The sequence below is a fragment of the Xiphophorus maculatus genome, chromosome 19 (assembly GCF_002775205.1).
Source record: "Xiphophorus maculatus strain JP 163 A chromosome 19, X_maculatus-5.0-male, whole genome shotgun sequence".
NCBI classification, from domain to species: domain Eukaryota; kingdom Metazoa; phylum Chordata; class Actinopteri; order Cyprinodontiformes; family Poeciliidae; genus Xiphophorus; species Xiphophorus maculatus.
The window spans coordinates 26,506,593-26,525,264 of record NC_036461.1 but is presented as its reverse complement, the minus strand read 5'-3'; the positions used below and the strand labels follow the sequence as shown (position 1 = coordinate 26,525,264).

General features: G+C 37.1%; 1 protein-coding gene across 2 annotated transcripts; it reads left to right on the top strand.

Annotated features, from left to right (window-relative positions):
• Window positions 1-1,297: 1,297 nt before the first annotated feature.
• Window positions 1,298-18,415, top strand: snap23 (synaptosome associated protein 23). Of its 2 annotated transcripts, none has more exons than XM_005799252.3 (8): window positions 1,298-1,409; window positions 7,919-8,033; window positions 12,006-12,047; window positions 12,399-12,447; window positions 13,957-14,074; window positions 14,733-14,894; window positions 14,969-15,113; window positions 16,053-16,137. In XM_005799252.3, exons 2-8 carry the CDS (start codon window positions 7,977-7,979, stop codon window positions 16,113-16,115), a joined length of 636 nt encoding a protein of 211 aa, XP_005799309.1. In that variant the 5' UTR covers window positions 1,298-1,409; window positions 7,919-7,976; the 3' UTR covers window positions 16,116-16,137. The 2 variants fall into 2 exon arrangements, with proteins under 2 accessions (XP_005799309.1, XP_023208307.1); XM_023352539.1 differs by lacking the exon at window positions 1,298-1,409 and adding an exon at window positions 1,437-1,599 and having other exon boundaries at window positions 16,053-18,415.
• The last annotated feature ends 257 nt before the right edge of the window (window positions 18,416-18,672 follow it).

Here is an 18,672-nt window from a genome sequence, read left to right as displayed (position 1 = left end):
TGTACCTTTGTCTCCTCATATTCGACTAACAGGCATGATTTAGAAATTATGGAATTAGGGCAGCACTCCCATTTCTATTAATGGGGAACGACGTGATGAAAGAGCTTGATCCTGAGCATGCAATTTTGCTAGACTCTAATGCACGTCCTCTGACTCTACATTTCTCTTCTTCTTCCACATTGTACGCATCTGCTGTGGAAGAGCACACGCATTACACCTTAGCTGTAATTATAGATGAAATACTAATTCTTAGCTCTTCAAGCACTGTTGGATGTGGCGTGAAATGATGGCAGCAGGAAAGTTAACTACGAAGCACTCACCCGTCCATAGACACACAGGCAAAAACACACACAGAAGTCCAGATGGTCTCGGTGTTATTGCTGAATAATGCATGCTATGTAGACTCTATAAAAGTTACATGGGTGAAGAAAGCGAGTCATCATTCAGGCACTGTGGGCAGAATGGTGAGGGCAGCTTTGAAGGATAATTTGTCCAAACTTGAGACTGTAAATGGATTTTTTTTTTTTAACTCGTTAGTATTTAGCTGCATAGGTGGGAAAACATTTAGGTACAGTTACCGAGATAAAAACTCTTGGCTTTTAGTCATTGTCAGCGGATACACTAGCTGGCTGGCTGCCTATCTTTGCAGTCACCTTGAAAACGGTTTTTGTGGCTAAAAGCACAACAACGTTGGGAATTATACGGCAGATTCAGAACTGGAGGCTTGGATTTCAAAGCACCGCTCAGAAGCACTACAGAATATATCTGGTGCTGTGTTTTCATGTAAAATACCCAAAGGAGGAGAAGAGGAGAGGAGTGGAGGGGGGCTGGGGCAGGTCCGGGTGAAGGGTAAATGCTGCACTCATGTGGGGAAACTGAGGAGTGCCTCTTTATTTATATTTTCTACCCTCTGGACTGAGTCTTATGACAGGACATCCTTGCTCTTATGTGCTGCGTTCATGTGCCTATTGTATAAGAAGTAACTCTAACTATTACAAATAAAAGTACAAACTTAACGTAGTTTGTTAAGCTTGTAACTTTAAGTTTCGCAATTAATAATGAGCAACTAACTAAGCAATAGCTGAAAAAAAAATAGCTACGACAAACAAGTTGCATATGACTAACATGGCAAGGAGTGGGAAATGTAAAGTTAAATAAAACTAATAAAGCAAATATATGCCTACTTTTAGTGTTGTTTTCAAAGTATGTTTTAATTGAGAACTAATGTCACAAAAATGTGTGCCACTGCAAACTTACGTGTTGAATGAGTGGTGGTATTTCCGACGACACGCCAACGCCTCACCTACCACGTTCGTTTAGACGGCGGAGTCAGTGGAGGAATCCAGGAGTGACCAGCGCCAAGTTTACATACTTTGAAGAAGGAGGAGTTTCCGCTCAACTGGTTACCAGTAAGTCTAAACTGTCTCGTTAAATACCTGGTCATTTTTTCCTCCAAGCGTAGTTTGAGCGGCGTCGTTAAGTTAGCAAGAAAGCGGAACTAGCCAGCTAGCTGGAGTTAGCTAGGTTGACGAGTTGCCCTACTCCGTTTCCTTTTTCCAACCAGGATACATGAGAACAACCGCAACATTTTCTAAAAATGTAAGAAAATTTTGACACTTTTTCCCCTCTCTCTTCCCAGAAGTATTTTTAGTGTCTTTTAAAAGTTTGTTTTATGGACTTACGTGTTCAACTTTTCTTTGTGTTGGGTGTGTTTTTGACTTTCCTGGTTCACAGCAGTTGGGGTTAATATTTCTCGCACAGCCAAACGGCACCTGTTTCTCTTGTGATCGATACGTGACTGAAGTGTCATCAGGTGCGTTGGTGGCGCATTGCCTCAATTTAAACGTGGTAGTGGAGCTAAATAACCAGCCTCATTTCAACCATAAAGCTTGTTTACCTGTGTGTGGGGGTGGGGGGGGGGAAATAGCCAGGGCCCTAAATGTGTCATCTGTAAACTGGAAAGTGAAAGACTTTTCAGCATGATGTCATAGGTCAACTTGTTGTGGCTCCTGACAAACCTTACTTTTGCTAAATTGTTTATTCTTTCAACAAATGGACACAGTGAGAGTATATAAAAACAACAACTTTGTACAGAGTTGTTACCTCAACGTGACTGGGATAAAAAAAGATGTAACTTTGTTCATCAGTAAGATCTGGAGGAACAAGTTTGGGCTGAAGAACAAGAAAAGCCTCTACCTGTTCAGGCTATTGTTTTTAATCCACTTTTTGTTGGTGCCGTGAAGACCTTCAACATGAGTGGATATGTCCTTAAGGCTTGTTAAATCTTTCCTCGTGTGTCTGCTAGTTTATTAAATTAGGCAGATAACAAAAATAATTAAAATTTGTCTTGTAACCTCTTATTTGAGACTTGTGCTTTTGGATTATGGGGAGAACAATATAAACATACCAACGCTTAATTCAGTCATTATCAAAGTAATCATTATCTAAATACAATTGGCAATTGTTTTTCGGAACATATTGTACTTAAAGAATAAACTAGAGCATAGTTACAGAAATGTATATATATTTTTTGTCCGTTACTCTGATTCTTGTGTTTGGAACTGAAGTTATTGTAATGAAGATTTGATTAGTTGGTCCAGTTTCACCTCAAAAATTAGAAATGCTTCGAATTAGTTGTTTTTATTTAAAACTGAAAGACAACAACTACTCCCACTGCTGCTGACTTATATTAATTATTGTAGTTGTGTTTATTATTTATATTGTTTATTTGTTGTTATTCTGATTTGCTACATTTACTTAAGCAAAAATATAGAATAAACTGCTAGATTTAGTTTTAAAGTAAAAGGTGTCATTGGGCACAATATTCACATTTTTTGTTATTGATCTTTATAGGGTAACAGGTGTGTAACTGGATATTATTCTAACTTTGTTTTCTGGATGCCAGCCTGCAGTTGGCTGCTTGACAGAACTCTGAGCTCATAGCTTGCCAACTAAATTGGTGTTATTTTACTAAGCGCGATGGGAGGTGGCCCTGTAATCTCCACAGCATTACTGTCCACGTTTTTTCTCCTCCATAAACTTTTCCAAACAGCCATATTTGCAAGTCTGAAGGCAAAACTGAGCCTTCGGACTGAAACCGTTGTTGACTTCTGGTGATTGGAAACCCACCAATCAACCTTACATTTCTGTGATTGTGTATTGTGAGTTTATTTTGTGACTGTAAAGCTCCATACAAAGACAGATTATCTCCCCAATGATTATTAAAATCCTTTCTCCTGACTTGTATAAAATCAGCTGAGCAAAACCATCTAAATGTCTCATTTTAAATTCTTGGCATTATTAAATCAATGATGAAAGAGTGAAGACAAGTGACGCTAACATGATCTGAAACTGATGGATTAATAAATTGCTGGTCAGACTTAGTTTTACGTCATTAAGTCACCAGCAGAAATGATCCTGACAGTCCTATCGGCATGTTCAATTTCTCATGTTGCTCCTGATAAATCCGCCTTCAGTGCTATAGATGTAAACTTCTGTCCGTGTCATACCGAGTGTAATGATCTGTCAGAAAAAAGCTGTTGAGTTTCTGTGAAACATGTGCTCTCTGGTCCAAGAAAAAGGAAAATAAGAGATAAATGTAGAGTCAACAACGTTAAATCATTGAGTCGGCTGCCAAGCAGACTACCCATTTTTCCACCTTAGTGTTTTTTTTTCCCTGCTGTAGGTTTGACAGGAGATCTGAAGTCCGGGGGCTATTTGCAAAACAGGAAAATGTCATTTGAACCTGTAAAGGAAAAAGCGCTGACAAAAGCGGAAGAAACGCAGAAATGAATAAAGCAGTACTTCCTTTATGTTATCTAAAAGGTCAAATTGAGAAAAAAAAACCTGAATTTGCGTATGCGTTTATGATTAACTGGTTCTCGGCCCTGAACAAAACAATCTGATGAATCTTAGCCTGTCATGAGCTGATTCTCATGTCATCGTTGTGTTGAGGCTGGTATTGCGTCAGTCATTCTAATGTCTTCTGTCCCACTTAAATAGTCTCTTCCTAGTGATTGCATCATAACACGGAACAAACAGAACCATTAAGCATTGCCTCAAAATCCCAATGACACCAAACCCTTCAGACCCATCGGTTTCTGAATTAGGAAAACCACCCAGACAGCTAAACCGTGTTTGCCGCAGCATGCCTTGCAGGTAGTGAAGTAATCATTTGATACTCATTACCATTTACTTCCTGACTAAAATCCTCTTTTTTTTTCTTTCTTTTTTTTTTTAGCAGTAATTACAAAAAAGTTCATTCATAGCGAAACAAATTGATCAACTCAGCAGTTGTAGCTTCCTGATGACACACACTCAAGTGTCTGTTGAGTCAGGATCGTGACGTCGGATTGGTGATCTGAACACAGAGCCTGCATTGAGCCGCCTAACATGAAGTTATTGTGTTCTCGTATGATCAGCAGGCAGAAGTTGCTAAACTGTTGCTGTGGGTGTTGGGCTTTAATAGTTTGAGACATTGTCTAATTCTCAAGCACTGGTAAAGGAACCAGAGTTGCACCTTATTTGCATTTTAATGTCGCCTGTTGTTTTAAAGTGATCTAGTATGCAAATGCTTTGTCACAATAAAAATTAATGAACACAGTGTTAAAGCACCACAGCTGTTGCATGAAGTGAGTGGTACTGAGAGCATGTCGTCTCTCATCTTAAAGGTACAGTTTCAGCTCTGGTTTTAATGACAAACAGCTTTTCATTTGTAGACTGTCGTAATGTTTCATTTGTTAATTTTTACTGTGCTTTGCAGGGGATTCTAAATCGTGGAGCAGGTCTTAAATTTGAGTGTTACTAATTTATGTTGCAGAAAATGCAATGCAGGATTTATAAAACGGACAATATTTGGGTGAATCTGTGTTTCACAGAAGCAGCATGCTTCTTAGTTCCTGTTACACGAAGCTGCACATGCTGGATGTAAAAGGAAATGAATATAATAATCTCAAATAGGTAAATAAAATGCTGCTCGAACAAGACAAATAAGGGATGAGGAAAATTAGAATAGAGTTAAAACGAAGCTAAAAAGAGCTGAAATCATGAATAATTAAATCGGTACAAGTCACATTGGGAGACACCACAACAATGGCTGTGTTTACATACACAATAATATTCTGACTATTGATCTTCTTCAAAAGAAATATTCAGATTATTCTCTTTTTATGAGTTCCATGTAGTTTGTTTTGTTTATGTTCCTAATTACTTATTAGAATATGATCACATTGCATTTATGTCCCCTTTAAAGTGCTGTTGTTTGGAGTCGTGCGAAGCTTCATTCAGCTTGTCCTTTAACATTCGAAGCTTTGATTGTGCTTCTCACCCACCAGCAAAGTTAGCCTCCTTCACAGCTGCTGTTTTAGTCTGATGAAGATGTAAACAAGTCTGCATACCAGAAGTTTGAGTGACATGATGCCAGAAAGAGGAGAAGCTTGATTAAAGTTTAGCTCAGAGAGACTCACAAAGATAAAAAAAAGCCAATTATGTTGTTTGTCGTTTTATTTACAGAGATTCACCAGTCAATCAGAACCATTCAGTTTTTCCTTGATCAGTGAAAAACTGATCAAATACAGCATTTAACTTAGTGTATTTTATATGGAATTAGATAGTTTTAAAAAATTACAATGGTTAAGGAAGTACATTCTGATGCATACATTTGAATGTTCTCATAGTTCCTCGATGCATAAATTTGGATGGTCTAGTTCCTCTTTTTTTATCCTCCTCTATCGAAGAACCTGGATTTATATTTTAGACGCGTAAGAAAATAAGATCATCAGTCTGCAAAGTGTCAGCCTTATCTGCATTTCATCTTGTGCGTGCCAGCTAATCAAATATTACTAGATCAATATATCAAATCCTAAGTAACAGAATGAGTGTGCTGAATTTAGCAAAGGACTGCTTGTAATATTTTGTAGGTCTGCATGTTGATAATATAGTTGGCCTATTGGATGGACTGTAATTACCCATAATACCCAAAGCTGATGCGTGTTTTTACCAGCAGAGATAGCAAATCTTAAGGGAAGTGATGGGGATGTTATGTAATAGTAAAGAAGGAAGACAGTCAGAAAATGTGAGTTAACTGTAATCAGTATACTCATAAGTTTAGTAAATAAAATCTTTCTAGTTCCCAGCACTCAGTCTCAAGGTTTATTTCTTTATTTACAGCTTTCAAGTCCTTCGCAGCATACATTATTCGGCTAACTACCCTGCATCTAAAATGTACTCTGTGTATTTCTAATCACGTTGAGCCTCCTACTGCTTCTTAAGAGGCAAACCTTGCTTTGTTTAAGTTTTGCATTTTTCTTTCCCTCTCAAATATGAACTGAGTCAGCACTAAACATGCTACGATTCATTACCTTTGTCTAAAATCTAAGTAATCTAATTTGTCTTCCATATTTCAGGTAAGTTGTTTAGCAGCACAGAGTGTGACTTGTGCTTTTACATCACAGGCGAGCTTTAATTCGCATATTTCTGTCATATCGGTGTAAATCTGATGAGTTTTCAATCAGAAAAAAACTATCTCCCCCTGTTCAAGCTGCTTCATTTATTCAGCTGTCAAGTAATCAATTTAACATGAGACGAGATGGATAAGTGAACCTTGCATTTCCAGATTTCTACCCTGTAAGTGTTTGGAGCTCTTATCTCCTTAATAATTAATAGATGCATTAAAAAGTGAGACCTCAGTCGATAAACCATCCCGGCTATCCACTGGCAGATATTGGTGTTCAGCATATATAAATATATATATTTGTGTAAGCATGTATGTTAGCTGATATGTTGCAGGATGTTGTTAATTCACGGAGGTCATGTGGACTTTAGGTCATTTAAACTTCTTTAATTGCGTTTCTATCTTCCCACAAAATACTGTCACTAGAGGAGTAACATGCTTGTTTTTATTTATACATCTTTATCATAAAACATTTTTTTTGTACATGTACTGCTCACTCCCTAAAATGTAAAAGCAGAGACTAGTGAGAGTAGGAGACTCTGTGGTTTCAGGGTAAAGGCTTAGAAATGTAAAATATTATTAACTTAATTAAAAAAAGAAACAAAGCAAAAAGCAATCATTATTCCAACTAAGGTAGAATAATTTACAACATATTCAATCAAAAAAAAGTTTATTGTATTTCTGTTTTGGGTTCTGGGAAAACATAGACTCCAAGTTAGAGATAAAACAAAAAGTTTTACCTTTAAAACATTTATTTGTGGGCCAAATATACTACAGGCAAGGAGAACCTGAATGCATCAGTCTTGCATAATAAGCAAACATTCATTGCAGCTCTTTTCAATACGATTATGTGAACAATATCGAGATAATGATCAATAAGCAACATATTGTCCAGTTCTAGTTATTATTCTTGTTAAAATAGTATAGAATAATAACTGTTAAAGGTTAAACAATTTAAAATGAAAAATGGATTTCGATTATTCTACATTCTTTGAACAAAAACATCAAAATATGCTTTAAGTAGCTTTGAAGTTCTCATTGTTTTTTTTAACAATATTGCTCCTTATAGAATAAAACAATGGGGAAATGAGTTGCTCCTCTACCACCGCTGTTTCAACATTTGAAATTTTCTCCAAATATCTCAAATAAAGCACTTGAATATTTTTTGCATTATAGCTTAATCGAACATTTTAGTGATGTTGTAACCTTTAAACTATTGGTTGATGCTAGTTTGCCTGTGAGAGTTGCACCTATACGTTACTCCTTTTCACTCCAATTTTTTCCTTTAAATATAATATTGTTCTGTTTATTTAACATGTGGTGAATTGAATCGACTATATGCATGTTTGCTGTCGTAGGTACTTTGCTCTCTGTACACTCCTCATTCTCAGGTTCAGGGTCATGTGAATCTTATCAAAGTCGAAGTTAACGGTAACTATTTACTCACTTGCGATCCTCCCTCTCCAGGCCGCAGAATATTGAGCTCGGAGCCACAGGCAGAGCCGCTAAGCAGGACAGCACCAACATGGATGAGATGAGCGTGGAACAAATGGCTGGCAAAGCCAACCAGCTGACTGATGAGGTACTGAATCCTGTTCTTTCCCTGCTTCTCTCTCAGTAAATGTTACATTTTTTGGTGAATGAAATGAAACCTAGAATGTTTTGGATGCTCACACTGAAGGCTTTTAGTTGCTTAGTCTATTCACTTCAACATTGAATTGAATACATGGAAACCACTTACAGTTCAATTGTGTGAACTTTTAGTAAACAATTGGTACGCTAGCATTGCAAGAAAGTGAAAATGTCAGTCAGATTTTGAACAGATACTGTACTTCATTGTAGGAGCCAAACAAATTTACTTCCACATGGAAATGATTCAAAACTGACTCAGCTGGAAAATATGAATATGTAAAGCAGAAGGAGTTCTTCTTGTGAAGTACTTGTGTAAACATAGGAAGCAGTGGTTCCAAGTAAAGGCTAAACAGTCCACCACCTACATCACTAAAGCTAAGCATTGACCCATTTAACAAAATTCATTTGTTAAATGGATCCAAAACCACATCTAGTTACCTGTAGTAAAAGCAAAGAAAGATATGATCTAAATGTGCATATTATTACAATTTAAATGTGGTTATTGTTGAGGGGAGGGGGGTCAAAACAACTTATATTATGGAACAATATTTGTAGCCCTTTGTTGCATAACATGACAAGGGAAAAACTATTCTTAATCTCTTCATAAAAAGCATGGAAGGTGTGAGGTTTTGGTTCCTGGTTTAGTCTGGTAGCTTCCTGACCTGTCAGTGTTTTTCACAGGTTGACTTTCATTTCAATCTGCTTCATTACTATGAAGTTGATAGTTTAACTAGCACTGGACATCGTATAACCCAGGGGTCTCAAACTCCAGTCCTCGAGGGTGCTGTCCTGCAACGTTTAGATGTGCCTCTGCTGCACCTCACCTGAACAGAATAATTAGGTCATTAAGGCTGTGGAAAACTGATCTACACAAGGAAGAGGTAATTAAGCCATTTCATTCCAGTGTTTTGTAGCTGTGGCACATCTAAAAACTGCAGGACAGTGGCCCTTGAGGACCGGAGTTTGACACCAGTAACCAAACTGATAAAATAAATACTTCGCTCTAATGTGTATTGGTTCTAAACTTCTCTTGTTTGTCTCAGCTGTGTTTTTCTGCTTTCTGTGTTTGAACTAAACCTGCAATTTTCTTTCTACCCTTCTTCTTGTTTTTTCTTCTTCTTCTTCCTTGTGCTGCTGCCTGGTTGATAAAGGAGGCGTGTGGGCATGGAAATGTCCTGCTGCTAATTCTGCTAACCACCCTGGCTTTGGGTAACTGGCCAAACCTTAAACACTCAATGCATGACTGACTGTGTATCAGGACATTATAATTTATCGTTTATAATGCAATATTTAGGAATAAAATATACAGTGCCCTGCATAAATGTTATATACCTTGAGCTGTTGTTAATTTATTGCACTAAGATCATGACAAATTTAAATAGCAAATAATTGTGAAATATTTGGAAAAATCTGGCTTTTTTAAAAATTTTATTTACTAAAAAGTGTAGCATGCATTTGAATTTAACCCCTTCACTGCAATACACAATAAATAAAACCTTTGGTTTTCAGAAATGTGCTAGTTGGTAAATAAAGTACATTTGTGTTGTTTGTTCTCAGCAGAAATTCTGGGAAGATATCAAAGGTTTGTTAGAGAACACTAGTGAATAAAAAGAATTATAACAACCAAAAAATACAGCAGATAATTGAGGGAAAAAGTTGCAGAGATGTTGACAGCAGGTTGACGTTATGAAGCAATATCTTAACCATTTGTTGCAGACGGTTCAGTCAGGTGTCCAGAATTGGGATGGCAAACCTTGTGAGACATGGTCAGTAAAGATTATAAAGGATGGGCAACAAGAGCTTTAGTCAGAAGAACAGAAAATTACTTTTCACGTAACCCTTAACTCACAATCTCTACAATAAAACCTGGTTATTGCAGCATAATGCTGCGGGGAGGCTTTTCTTCTTCATGGACAGGGAATCTACTCTGAAAGGCAGCAGCTGTCAATAGATCGGAGTGTATTTGTTAGAATGGGTTCATCTAAGTCCAGATCCAAATCCTTTTGAAAATTTCTGGGAAAGCAGAATATTGATGTTTACTTACGGCACCCATGTAATCTTAGGGAGTTTGAGCTATTTTGCTAAAACAAAAGGGCAAAATTTTCTAAAAAAAATCTAAACACACAAAACTGACAGAGACATAAAAGTAGATTTGCATCGAAATACAAATGCACATTGACGTTTAAGAACAAGTTTTGTTTTTCTTTTGCAAAACATCAAGAAAAACAGATTCTTTTTTTTTTTTTTTTTTTTTTTTCAAATTTCTAATTTGCTGCCTGTGGTTGATAAACCACGTTTTGTGTTGGTTTGTCGAGAATAAAAAACAACAAACAACTTGTATAAAAGAATAAGCTGAAATCTGTGAAAGTTCAAGATGTATAAATACATTTTACATTTGAAAGGTTATTTAACCTTAAAAGTACAGCTTTTTACATTTTTTTGTCAAATGTAATTTGATGCTTTGTAATCCTGGCACATTACAGCCATGCTGTGTGCTTTTTTTGTGTAGACGTGTTACTGGTAGATGTGCTTGTGAGAAGTTTTCATTGTAGCTATTTGCCATCTCATCTAGGGTAAATATATTTTCCCATTAAAGCTTTCCGCCATAAGTGCCCTAAGCTAAGCTGTTCTATATCTAAGATTTGGGACGTCACAACAATCTGGCAACTATTGGCAGCGATTTAAGGCTTAACTGGCCAAGTGGAAGGATTGCAGAAGCAATAATGTAATGTTCATCCGAGCAAGGGATGTTCTGGCTAAGTCAACAGAAACCTGGCTGAGCTCGACACGTCCCGTTAGCCAATTTGTGTTTGTCTGTTTCTCAACTCGCCGATGAATGTACTCAGAGCAAACACAACGGAGAAAATGAGGAATCTGTTCTCGACTCTCTGTTGTTAACTAAGATTTAGTGATGGCAACTGTGCAGTCTTGTGCTAAGCCGCTGCAGTTCCTGGGATTCTGTGCAGCATTTCCTATTAATAGATGCACGAAGGGCGTCGCTCTACCTGAACCGACTGCATTCCCTTCCACTGTCACTTCTTGCCTCTTGTGTTTTCGTCTATTTGCTTTTGTGTGAGTTTTACCTGATCAGTGACTCCATCCTATTATATGGCAGTTTGGAGAGAAAAAAAACCCAATTTGTTTTAGATTCGATAAGAAGTCTATATGATTCATTCTTCAAAAACAGAAAAATGGTAAATGTCGTATTAATCAACCAGTTGGTGTTGTGGTGTCATTTCTGTGCCCTCCTCCATCAGCCTCCTATGAAAATCTTGTTGATCACAACAAGTTTCCATCTCTGGAGTTTGTTGGCAATGAAATTCAGAAATCACTGCCAATGTTTATTAGTTCAGACCACAGGGGGGCAATTTTAGTCTTCAGGGGCTGGTATTCTGAGTGTAATCCACAATAATTAGCAAAGATCCTCCTGAGCCTGCCAACTGGAATAACTGGAAAAGGAAAACCATGTTAAAATTAGAGTATTTCAGCTTCCAACGTTGTTTGTGTGGCTCCAAATATAAGAGAGATTGCAAAATTCTGGGAAGAAAAAAAAGTCAAATCGAGTACTTCAAAGTAGATTGAGTATTTTCTTAATATGGAGATATTTTTTGAGGATATTTCAGTAACACTTTATTTGACGTGGTGTCCATAAGACTGACATGTCACTGTCATAACACCTGTTGTGAACATGAAGGAGTTTTTATGAATGTCTGACTGTTGTCATGAAGTGTCATCCAGTAAATAATGACACTTTTAATGCAAAGTTGCTTTAAAAGTCCCAACTTTGTATGATTTTGTAAATAATGACACTTTCTTCTTATTAACGTTAATGTCAGTCACTGAGGGAAACGCTTCAGTGACTGACAGTTAAGTTTCATAATATTGTCCTAAAAATGATCTTGACTATATTTTTCCCCTCCAGTCTCTGGAAAGCACAAGGAGGATGCTGCAGATGGCAGAGGAGGTGAGACTTTTGATGTTTTTATTCTTATTCTTTTGACGTTTTTAGTCAGGTCTTGTTTTATCTACCTGAAAGAAAGTGCTAAAAATGTTACATTTTGCTTAAAGGTGTTATTACACAAGTAAAGTAGAAAACTATGTGGAGAGGCAAAATCTGCCTTGTTGTTGAAACCTTTTTTCTTAAAATGCTGTGTCCTACTGCTTATTTTAAAACTTGTAATTTGATTTTTTTATTTTTTTTCCTAGCAGGGTCAACATTGTTTAATTTTTAACATGAGACTCGACCTTTTAATTATTTCTGCCTACAGTCATGTGAGGATGCAATCTTTAATTTTTCTTTGTATTTCTCTTCCAGAGCCAACAGACAGGAGTCAAAACCATGGAGATGCTTGACCACCAAGCAGGTGAGCTCACAGCATCAACTTTTCATCACTGTTAAAGAGAACAAGGTATTCTGTGATTTATAATTGACATATTTTTCCTCCTGAGGCAATAAGAGTAATAAATGTTGGAATAGAACCTACAAGGATGTGGTTACTTTTTTTTTTTTTTTTAAGTGAGTGATGTTCAAATGTTTTATGTTTTTTTTTTTTTTTTATGTGAGCACATAATAGCCGAGTAAAATGTTCCATATTTTCTAATTTACAGTTGATTTGTACCAGACACTTCTCAAACAGGAGGAACGATAATACAACATCCAATTTCAGTCAATTTAAAAAACAAGAAGTAGATGTAAAAGAAATTAAACATTGCATTCTCTAATCTATACACAACCCCTGTTGATATTTAGCTAAATGTCCCTTAGCAAGTTTCAGACATTTTCAACTCCAAAGCAGTTGGCGAGATCCAGGTAGGATTCCTGCTGAATATTTGACCCCTTGCCTGGCCAGAGATGAGTTGCGTAAATAGTTTTCAACAGGTTTGAGGTCGGGGGCCTTTCAACTAAATGTGATCTTGTTCTCCTTTTATCACTCAAAAACCAGGTTTGAAGTGTTTCTAGGATTGTTGTTCTGTTGGAACAACCATTAAGTTGTTAAATTAGATTTTAGAAGCTGCAAAGTGGTCCTCTTTTTTTTTTTTTTTTTTTTTTCATTATTCCAGTACAACTGGGACCTGAACAGTTTCTCAGCCTGACCCTGCCTCCATGACGCTTCACAGTTGTTATACTGCTCTTGGATTTAAAAGCTTCACTTGGACTTCTCCAGACATTTTTCTCTGTCATTTCGCCCTAACAGATCAGCCTTTGCATCATAAAAAGTTTCTCCGTTTGTCCACTCAGGCAGCAGCAAACGGGAATTCTAACAATCTTAAATAAACTCTTACATTTCTGTGAAAACGGTCAAATATTCACATCAGAAAATCTGTATTAGCATGGAAATTGCAAGCTCATAACACTTATAATATATTAAACAATAATTACACTTAAAAAAAAACCCTCATATAACTATTGCACAAGCTGAAATTGCGATGACGACATTTTCACCATGCAGCCTTAAAAGTGGAGCAGAAGGCGACAGGAGTGTGTGTTTCCTCTGCAACTGGCTCAACGACATGTAAACACACCGTACAGGGAGTGTGTGTTTGTGTTTGACTCTGTATGCATTCCTTTTCAACCACAATACACCAAAAAATTGTACACCGAAGTCTTGTTTTGGAAATTCACCCCATCCCTTTTATGTGATGAATATTTAAAGACCCAAAATGCTGATTCATATTCATAGCCAACTTCTAACTGGCTCTTTACGTTAAGAGTAGCTGTACTTTCATGCTAACTGCAGTCTTTCAGTTTTTTCCTCTTCCATCGTAAATAGACGTTTGGTTTTTTTTTTGTTTTTGGTTGTTTTTTTTTTTAACACGACGACGACATAAAGCATTTATTTAAATGGTTAAAATAACGTGTGGTTCTTATTTAGATCAACTGAGGAATGTGGAGCGGGGCATGGACCAGATCAACCAGGACATGAAGACGGCTGAGAAAAACCTGACGGACCTGTCCAGGTGCTGCGGCCTCTGCGTTTGCCCCTGCGACAGGTAGCCCGTCCGTTCCGCCGCCGCCGATGATCTTCCTCCCGTTGCAATTATAATGTATCAAAAAGAGAGCCTGTAATTGCACTGCAAAGCTACAGAAGGCTTCAAACACAAATTGCAACGGCAGGAATGACAACAATGTATGTTTGTATGATTAGTTCCATTTTGGGGACAGTTTTATGTTCATGTTTTAACATGTTTCAGATTTATATGTGTTTTCCATATAAATCTGGAAAATTTATATGGAAATTTTCCATATATTCGGTATTTATGCAGCTTGAAACCCTTCTGTGCTGCTGGTTTGTTGATTTATTGCCGTTTTCTTTACCCATAAATTGCAAATGTTGTTGGTGTCAGAGTACTACTCAACATTTACCATGAATCTGCTTGGCATATGTGCTTTTATAATGACGTTAAAAGGCTGCATTTGATTCTAAACACGGACAAAATCTTTCTGAAATGCTTTCGTTTTGGAAAAGAAGATACTTTGATTATCACGACATCAGGTAGGGAATCTTTTACCGTCATGCTTCATTGATTAGCATCTGCAGTAGCTAACAATTGAACCAGCTAAGAAAGAGCTACTTAAGCGTTGCGTGTGCGTTTTACTGTAGCGCAGTGTAAATTTTCAACTGGATTTTTAATCTCTTTTTGTCCCCAGGGTGTCATCCATCGAGAATGACTCTCGTTACAAACGCACGTGGGGCGAGGGCGAAGGTGACGGCAAAGGCTCCAATGTCGTCTCAAGGCAGCCTTCAGGCGTTCGCAATGGCCAGACCACCCAGACGAGCGCCGCGGCGCCGTCCGGCCCCTACATCAACAGGTAATGCGCCTCGTCTTTCCCGCCTTCGGGGATTCCTTATATCCAAATACAAACCGCGGTGTGTCGTTTTTCAGAGTGACTAACGACGCGCGGGAGGATGAAATGGAGGAGAACCTCCAGGCAGTCGGCGGCATCATTGGCAACCTGAAGGACATGGCTCTAAATATGGGCAACGAGATCGACCAGCAGAACGCTCACATCGATCGCATCAACAACAAGGCGAGTCTGAGGCCGATTTTTCGTTTTGTTTACGCAAAATTTTGCCATTTTTGTAGTTGCTTTCAAAAGATTGTGAAGTAGGTAGTCAGTTTTGTGGTTTTAACAAACCTTTTTATTCTTTTCTTATCTAAAAAAGAAATGACAAATATTTTCAGAAAATGGCTTTTATTTCAATCCTCCCTTCTAGAAGTTGTATGATTGAGGCTTCAGGAAATTTTGTTTAATTTCAGTGTTGGCAGAATAAAAATGGAATTTTACTAAAGGAAAGTTTTAAAATTATAAGAAAAAAGTCGCTTTAATTAAAGAAAAAATTGTACAGTTAGAACATGGCCAGCTTTTCGTTTTTTTTGCCGTTTCTACTACTGAAAACAATTTGATGGTCGTGTGTTAAAAGATGAAGTATTCCCAAGACCAAAGTATAACTTCACAAGATGCTTAGCTTTCTTCTTTTTAATTTTTTGCTAATTGTACAATTTCATTCTGGAAATATTACAGCTGTATTTTTGTAATGTTATAACTTTAAAATCTAAAAATAAAATAAAAAAAATGTAGCTTGGACCTAATATTTTGTTATAGAGTTGACCTGAATTCAAAATCCAAATAAACAGAAACTGTAAAACAAGATGGCGGCTCTGGCTGAGCATCGGTGGGAATTTTTTTTTTAAAAATCCAGATTTTCCAAGAATTAAACCTTCAAAACCCAAAACTTTAATAAATTGATCAAATCAATTATTTATCACCCGGCAATAGCAGAAAAATAGGATTTAGACGATTATCCTGACGTGCGGATCAGATCATATTTTATAAATCTTTATCTGATATTTATCTGTCAATTTAAGGAGCCAATTAGCAGATCTTTGTTGGTTCATCTCTAGTTTTTGCATTAATAAGAAAACAATTTGTTTATGTATGTTTTTACTCTATACTCATTTCCTTCAGGCGGACATGAATAAACTCCGCATCGACGAAGCAAACGCAAGAGCCAACAAGCTCATCAAATAGACGAGGAAACCTTCTGCTCGCCTCAGACGTCCACTTTGAGCCGGTTCTGCAACACACAGGAAACACGTCTGCACAAACACACACTTACTTACTGAGATGGAAATGTAAAAACAATTTAGATCATGAAGACTTTTCGCCAGGGTGCCTTTGACGGCGTCTGCCGCGCTGTAAGTAGTCATGCTGGACTGTCTGGAGCGGTGAGGGAATCAGAAACTGAGCCAAAGAGGAAGCAACTGACCGAGCGCCACTGCTGTTTATACCAGATATTATCCCAACATGGCAGCAGAACACTCACCATAAGTAAAATGAGCTCCGGTCAGCTGGTTTCTCTCTTCTTCAGATTTCCGGTGTGTGTTGTGACGTCCGAGGTCACTTATCCACACCTAGAGGCCGTAGTTAAATCTAAAATGGAAAATTCTCAAATCCTAGGTTCATTATTATTAATAATATAGTTATTATTGTGTAACGAAGCTCATTGTCATGTGTTGTTGTGATCTGATTATGCCTAGTTTAATTATCCGTCAAGCAGAAATGAAGTGAGAACAAATGTGTTTTCGACTATTTGTTCCCATGTTTTTGCCATTTCAGATCTACAGGTGCTTTCCAAGAAATTAGACATGGAATATCATTCAGGACTTTAATTCAAAAAGTGAAACTCTTACATTGTATAGACTCAAAACACACAGTGTGGTATATTTCATTAAAAAAAATAAAATCTATGCACCCGATAAAAGGATTTTTTTAAAGCAGATAAAGTATGTACAAGGCCTGAGTAGTATATGAACATAGTCATCAAAATTGAAATACAGAACTCTACGCCTAATAATGAGCTTCACTTCTTGATTTGAATTGAAAAATTCAAATCAAGAATGAATGATTTTTAATGATATTATATTTCTTGGAGATTCGCCTGTAAATCTTGTTTCAAAATCTTTATAAATCCAGAATTGGCCTTTTTGGAGTGAATCAGGACAAATCTCTTCATGCTGGAATTAACTAAAAGCTTCCCCATTAATTTCTCACATTTTGATCCTTCAGACTGAGGTTCTTGTATAAATATAATAATTTCCTATCGTAAGAATTCATACCTACCAATCCTTCATTAATTTATTAGCTCCTAAAGCAAATATCAACACTGAATTTGGGAATAGATTTCAAGGTTTAACCATTAAAAAATCAGCGGTGTTTCCTTTATCTTTAGGTTTTTTTTGTTGTTTTTTTTTAGGTCTTTCTCTCTGATAGCAGTGTTGATGTAAATATGAAATATTCTCTGTGTAGTCATTCTCTCAACCTGACTGCATTTATTATTTTTTATGATGGTTTAATAAAGATTTATTGCTCCCAATTGGAGACTGAGCTCCTTCACAAATCAGGTGATGTGCAGAAAATTCACTTCCTCATACTCTGGAATTGCACAGTCTGTAAACATATAAAAACAAATGTTCAGTCTTCAAACACATTTGTAATATATATATTTTTTTTTTCTGCATTTTGTTTAATATGTCACTCGGGCATTGTTTTATTTTTGTTTTTTTGTGGTTTTCTGGGCGTATGATGCAGCTTTGAGAAGTTCAGATTCAACAAGCTTTGTTTTTTTTGTTTTTTTGTTTTGTTTTTTGATAGTGATATATGATCTTCCCCATATAAATTACAATTACTGTGTTGTAGCAGTCATTGTATCACCTGCTGCATCCGCTCGGTCTGTTTAAACCGCGCAGCCGCTGTGAGCGTTATTACATCCGACAATAAAACATTATCTCAGTTTATTTTGTCAGAGCGGCCAGGCTGAGGAATTGCAGCAGGATGCAGAAAACATACACAGTATGTAAATGAGCTGATTAATGTTGACGCCGGATGCATCCGGTGGGGCTCTTGCCACGGTCTCTCAGGGTACAGAGCGCCTAACGATAAGTAATAGTGCGCGCTGAACTCGTCCCCCATCAGCATCTCCTGGCTTATTTGTTCTGGGAAAAAAAACAAAACAATTGTCTGCCTGCTTGGCTGCAGGCGTATTGAGTTTGTAAAGATTGACATAAGCTGTTGTTCGGTGCTCTAAGTGATCATCATCAGCTTGTTACCGGTGACTTGAGATCTAATTAGTCTGAAAGCTGCCCGCCAGCAAGTCGGCTCTTCGTGTCACCAACAGCTACCAGAATGTAAATGCGACACATTGGTCTGTTTTTGGTTTGTTCATATTCAGCGCGACTTCACAGAAACTGGCTTGTTTTGAACTCATTGCAGTTGTTTCACATCTGTCTCTGTCACTTTGTTTATACTCAATAAACTACACTGAAGTTTGATTTCATGCATTTTTCATTATTATTATTTCTTTTTAGTTTTTTAGATTATTAGTGTCTTTTTATGCAACAGGCCATCACAAAGAAGTGTGATTTAGAATTATTTATTTATTTATTTAAATTATTTTGGATGCTGATTTTGTATTTAGTCTCCTCACTCCAATACACTAAAATGAAGTCTAATCTAAAGCTGGAAGGAGCTAAATATGGGACAATTCTTGGCTCTGCTTTAATGCGCTGCACCATTTTGTGCTGGAATA

What these genes read in the sequence shown, in the direction of transcription:
- snap23 (XM_023352539.1), top strand. An exon ending in GATGCTTGACCACCAAGCAG is followed by an intron (nt 12,448 to 13,956) that starts GTGAGCTCACAG and finishes GTTCTTATTTAG; the next exon opens with ATCAACTGAGGAATGTGGAG. An exon ending in TGCGTTTGCCCCTGCGACAG is followed by an intron (nt 14,075 to 14,732) that starts GTAGCCCGTCCG and finishes TTTTGTCCCCAG; the next exon opens with GGTGTCATCCATCGAGAATG.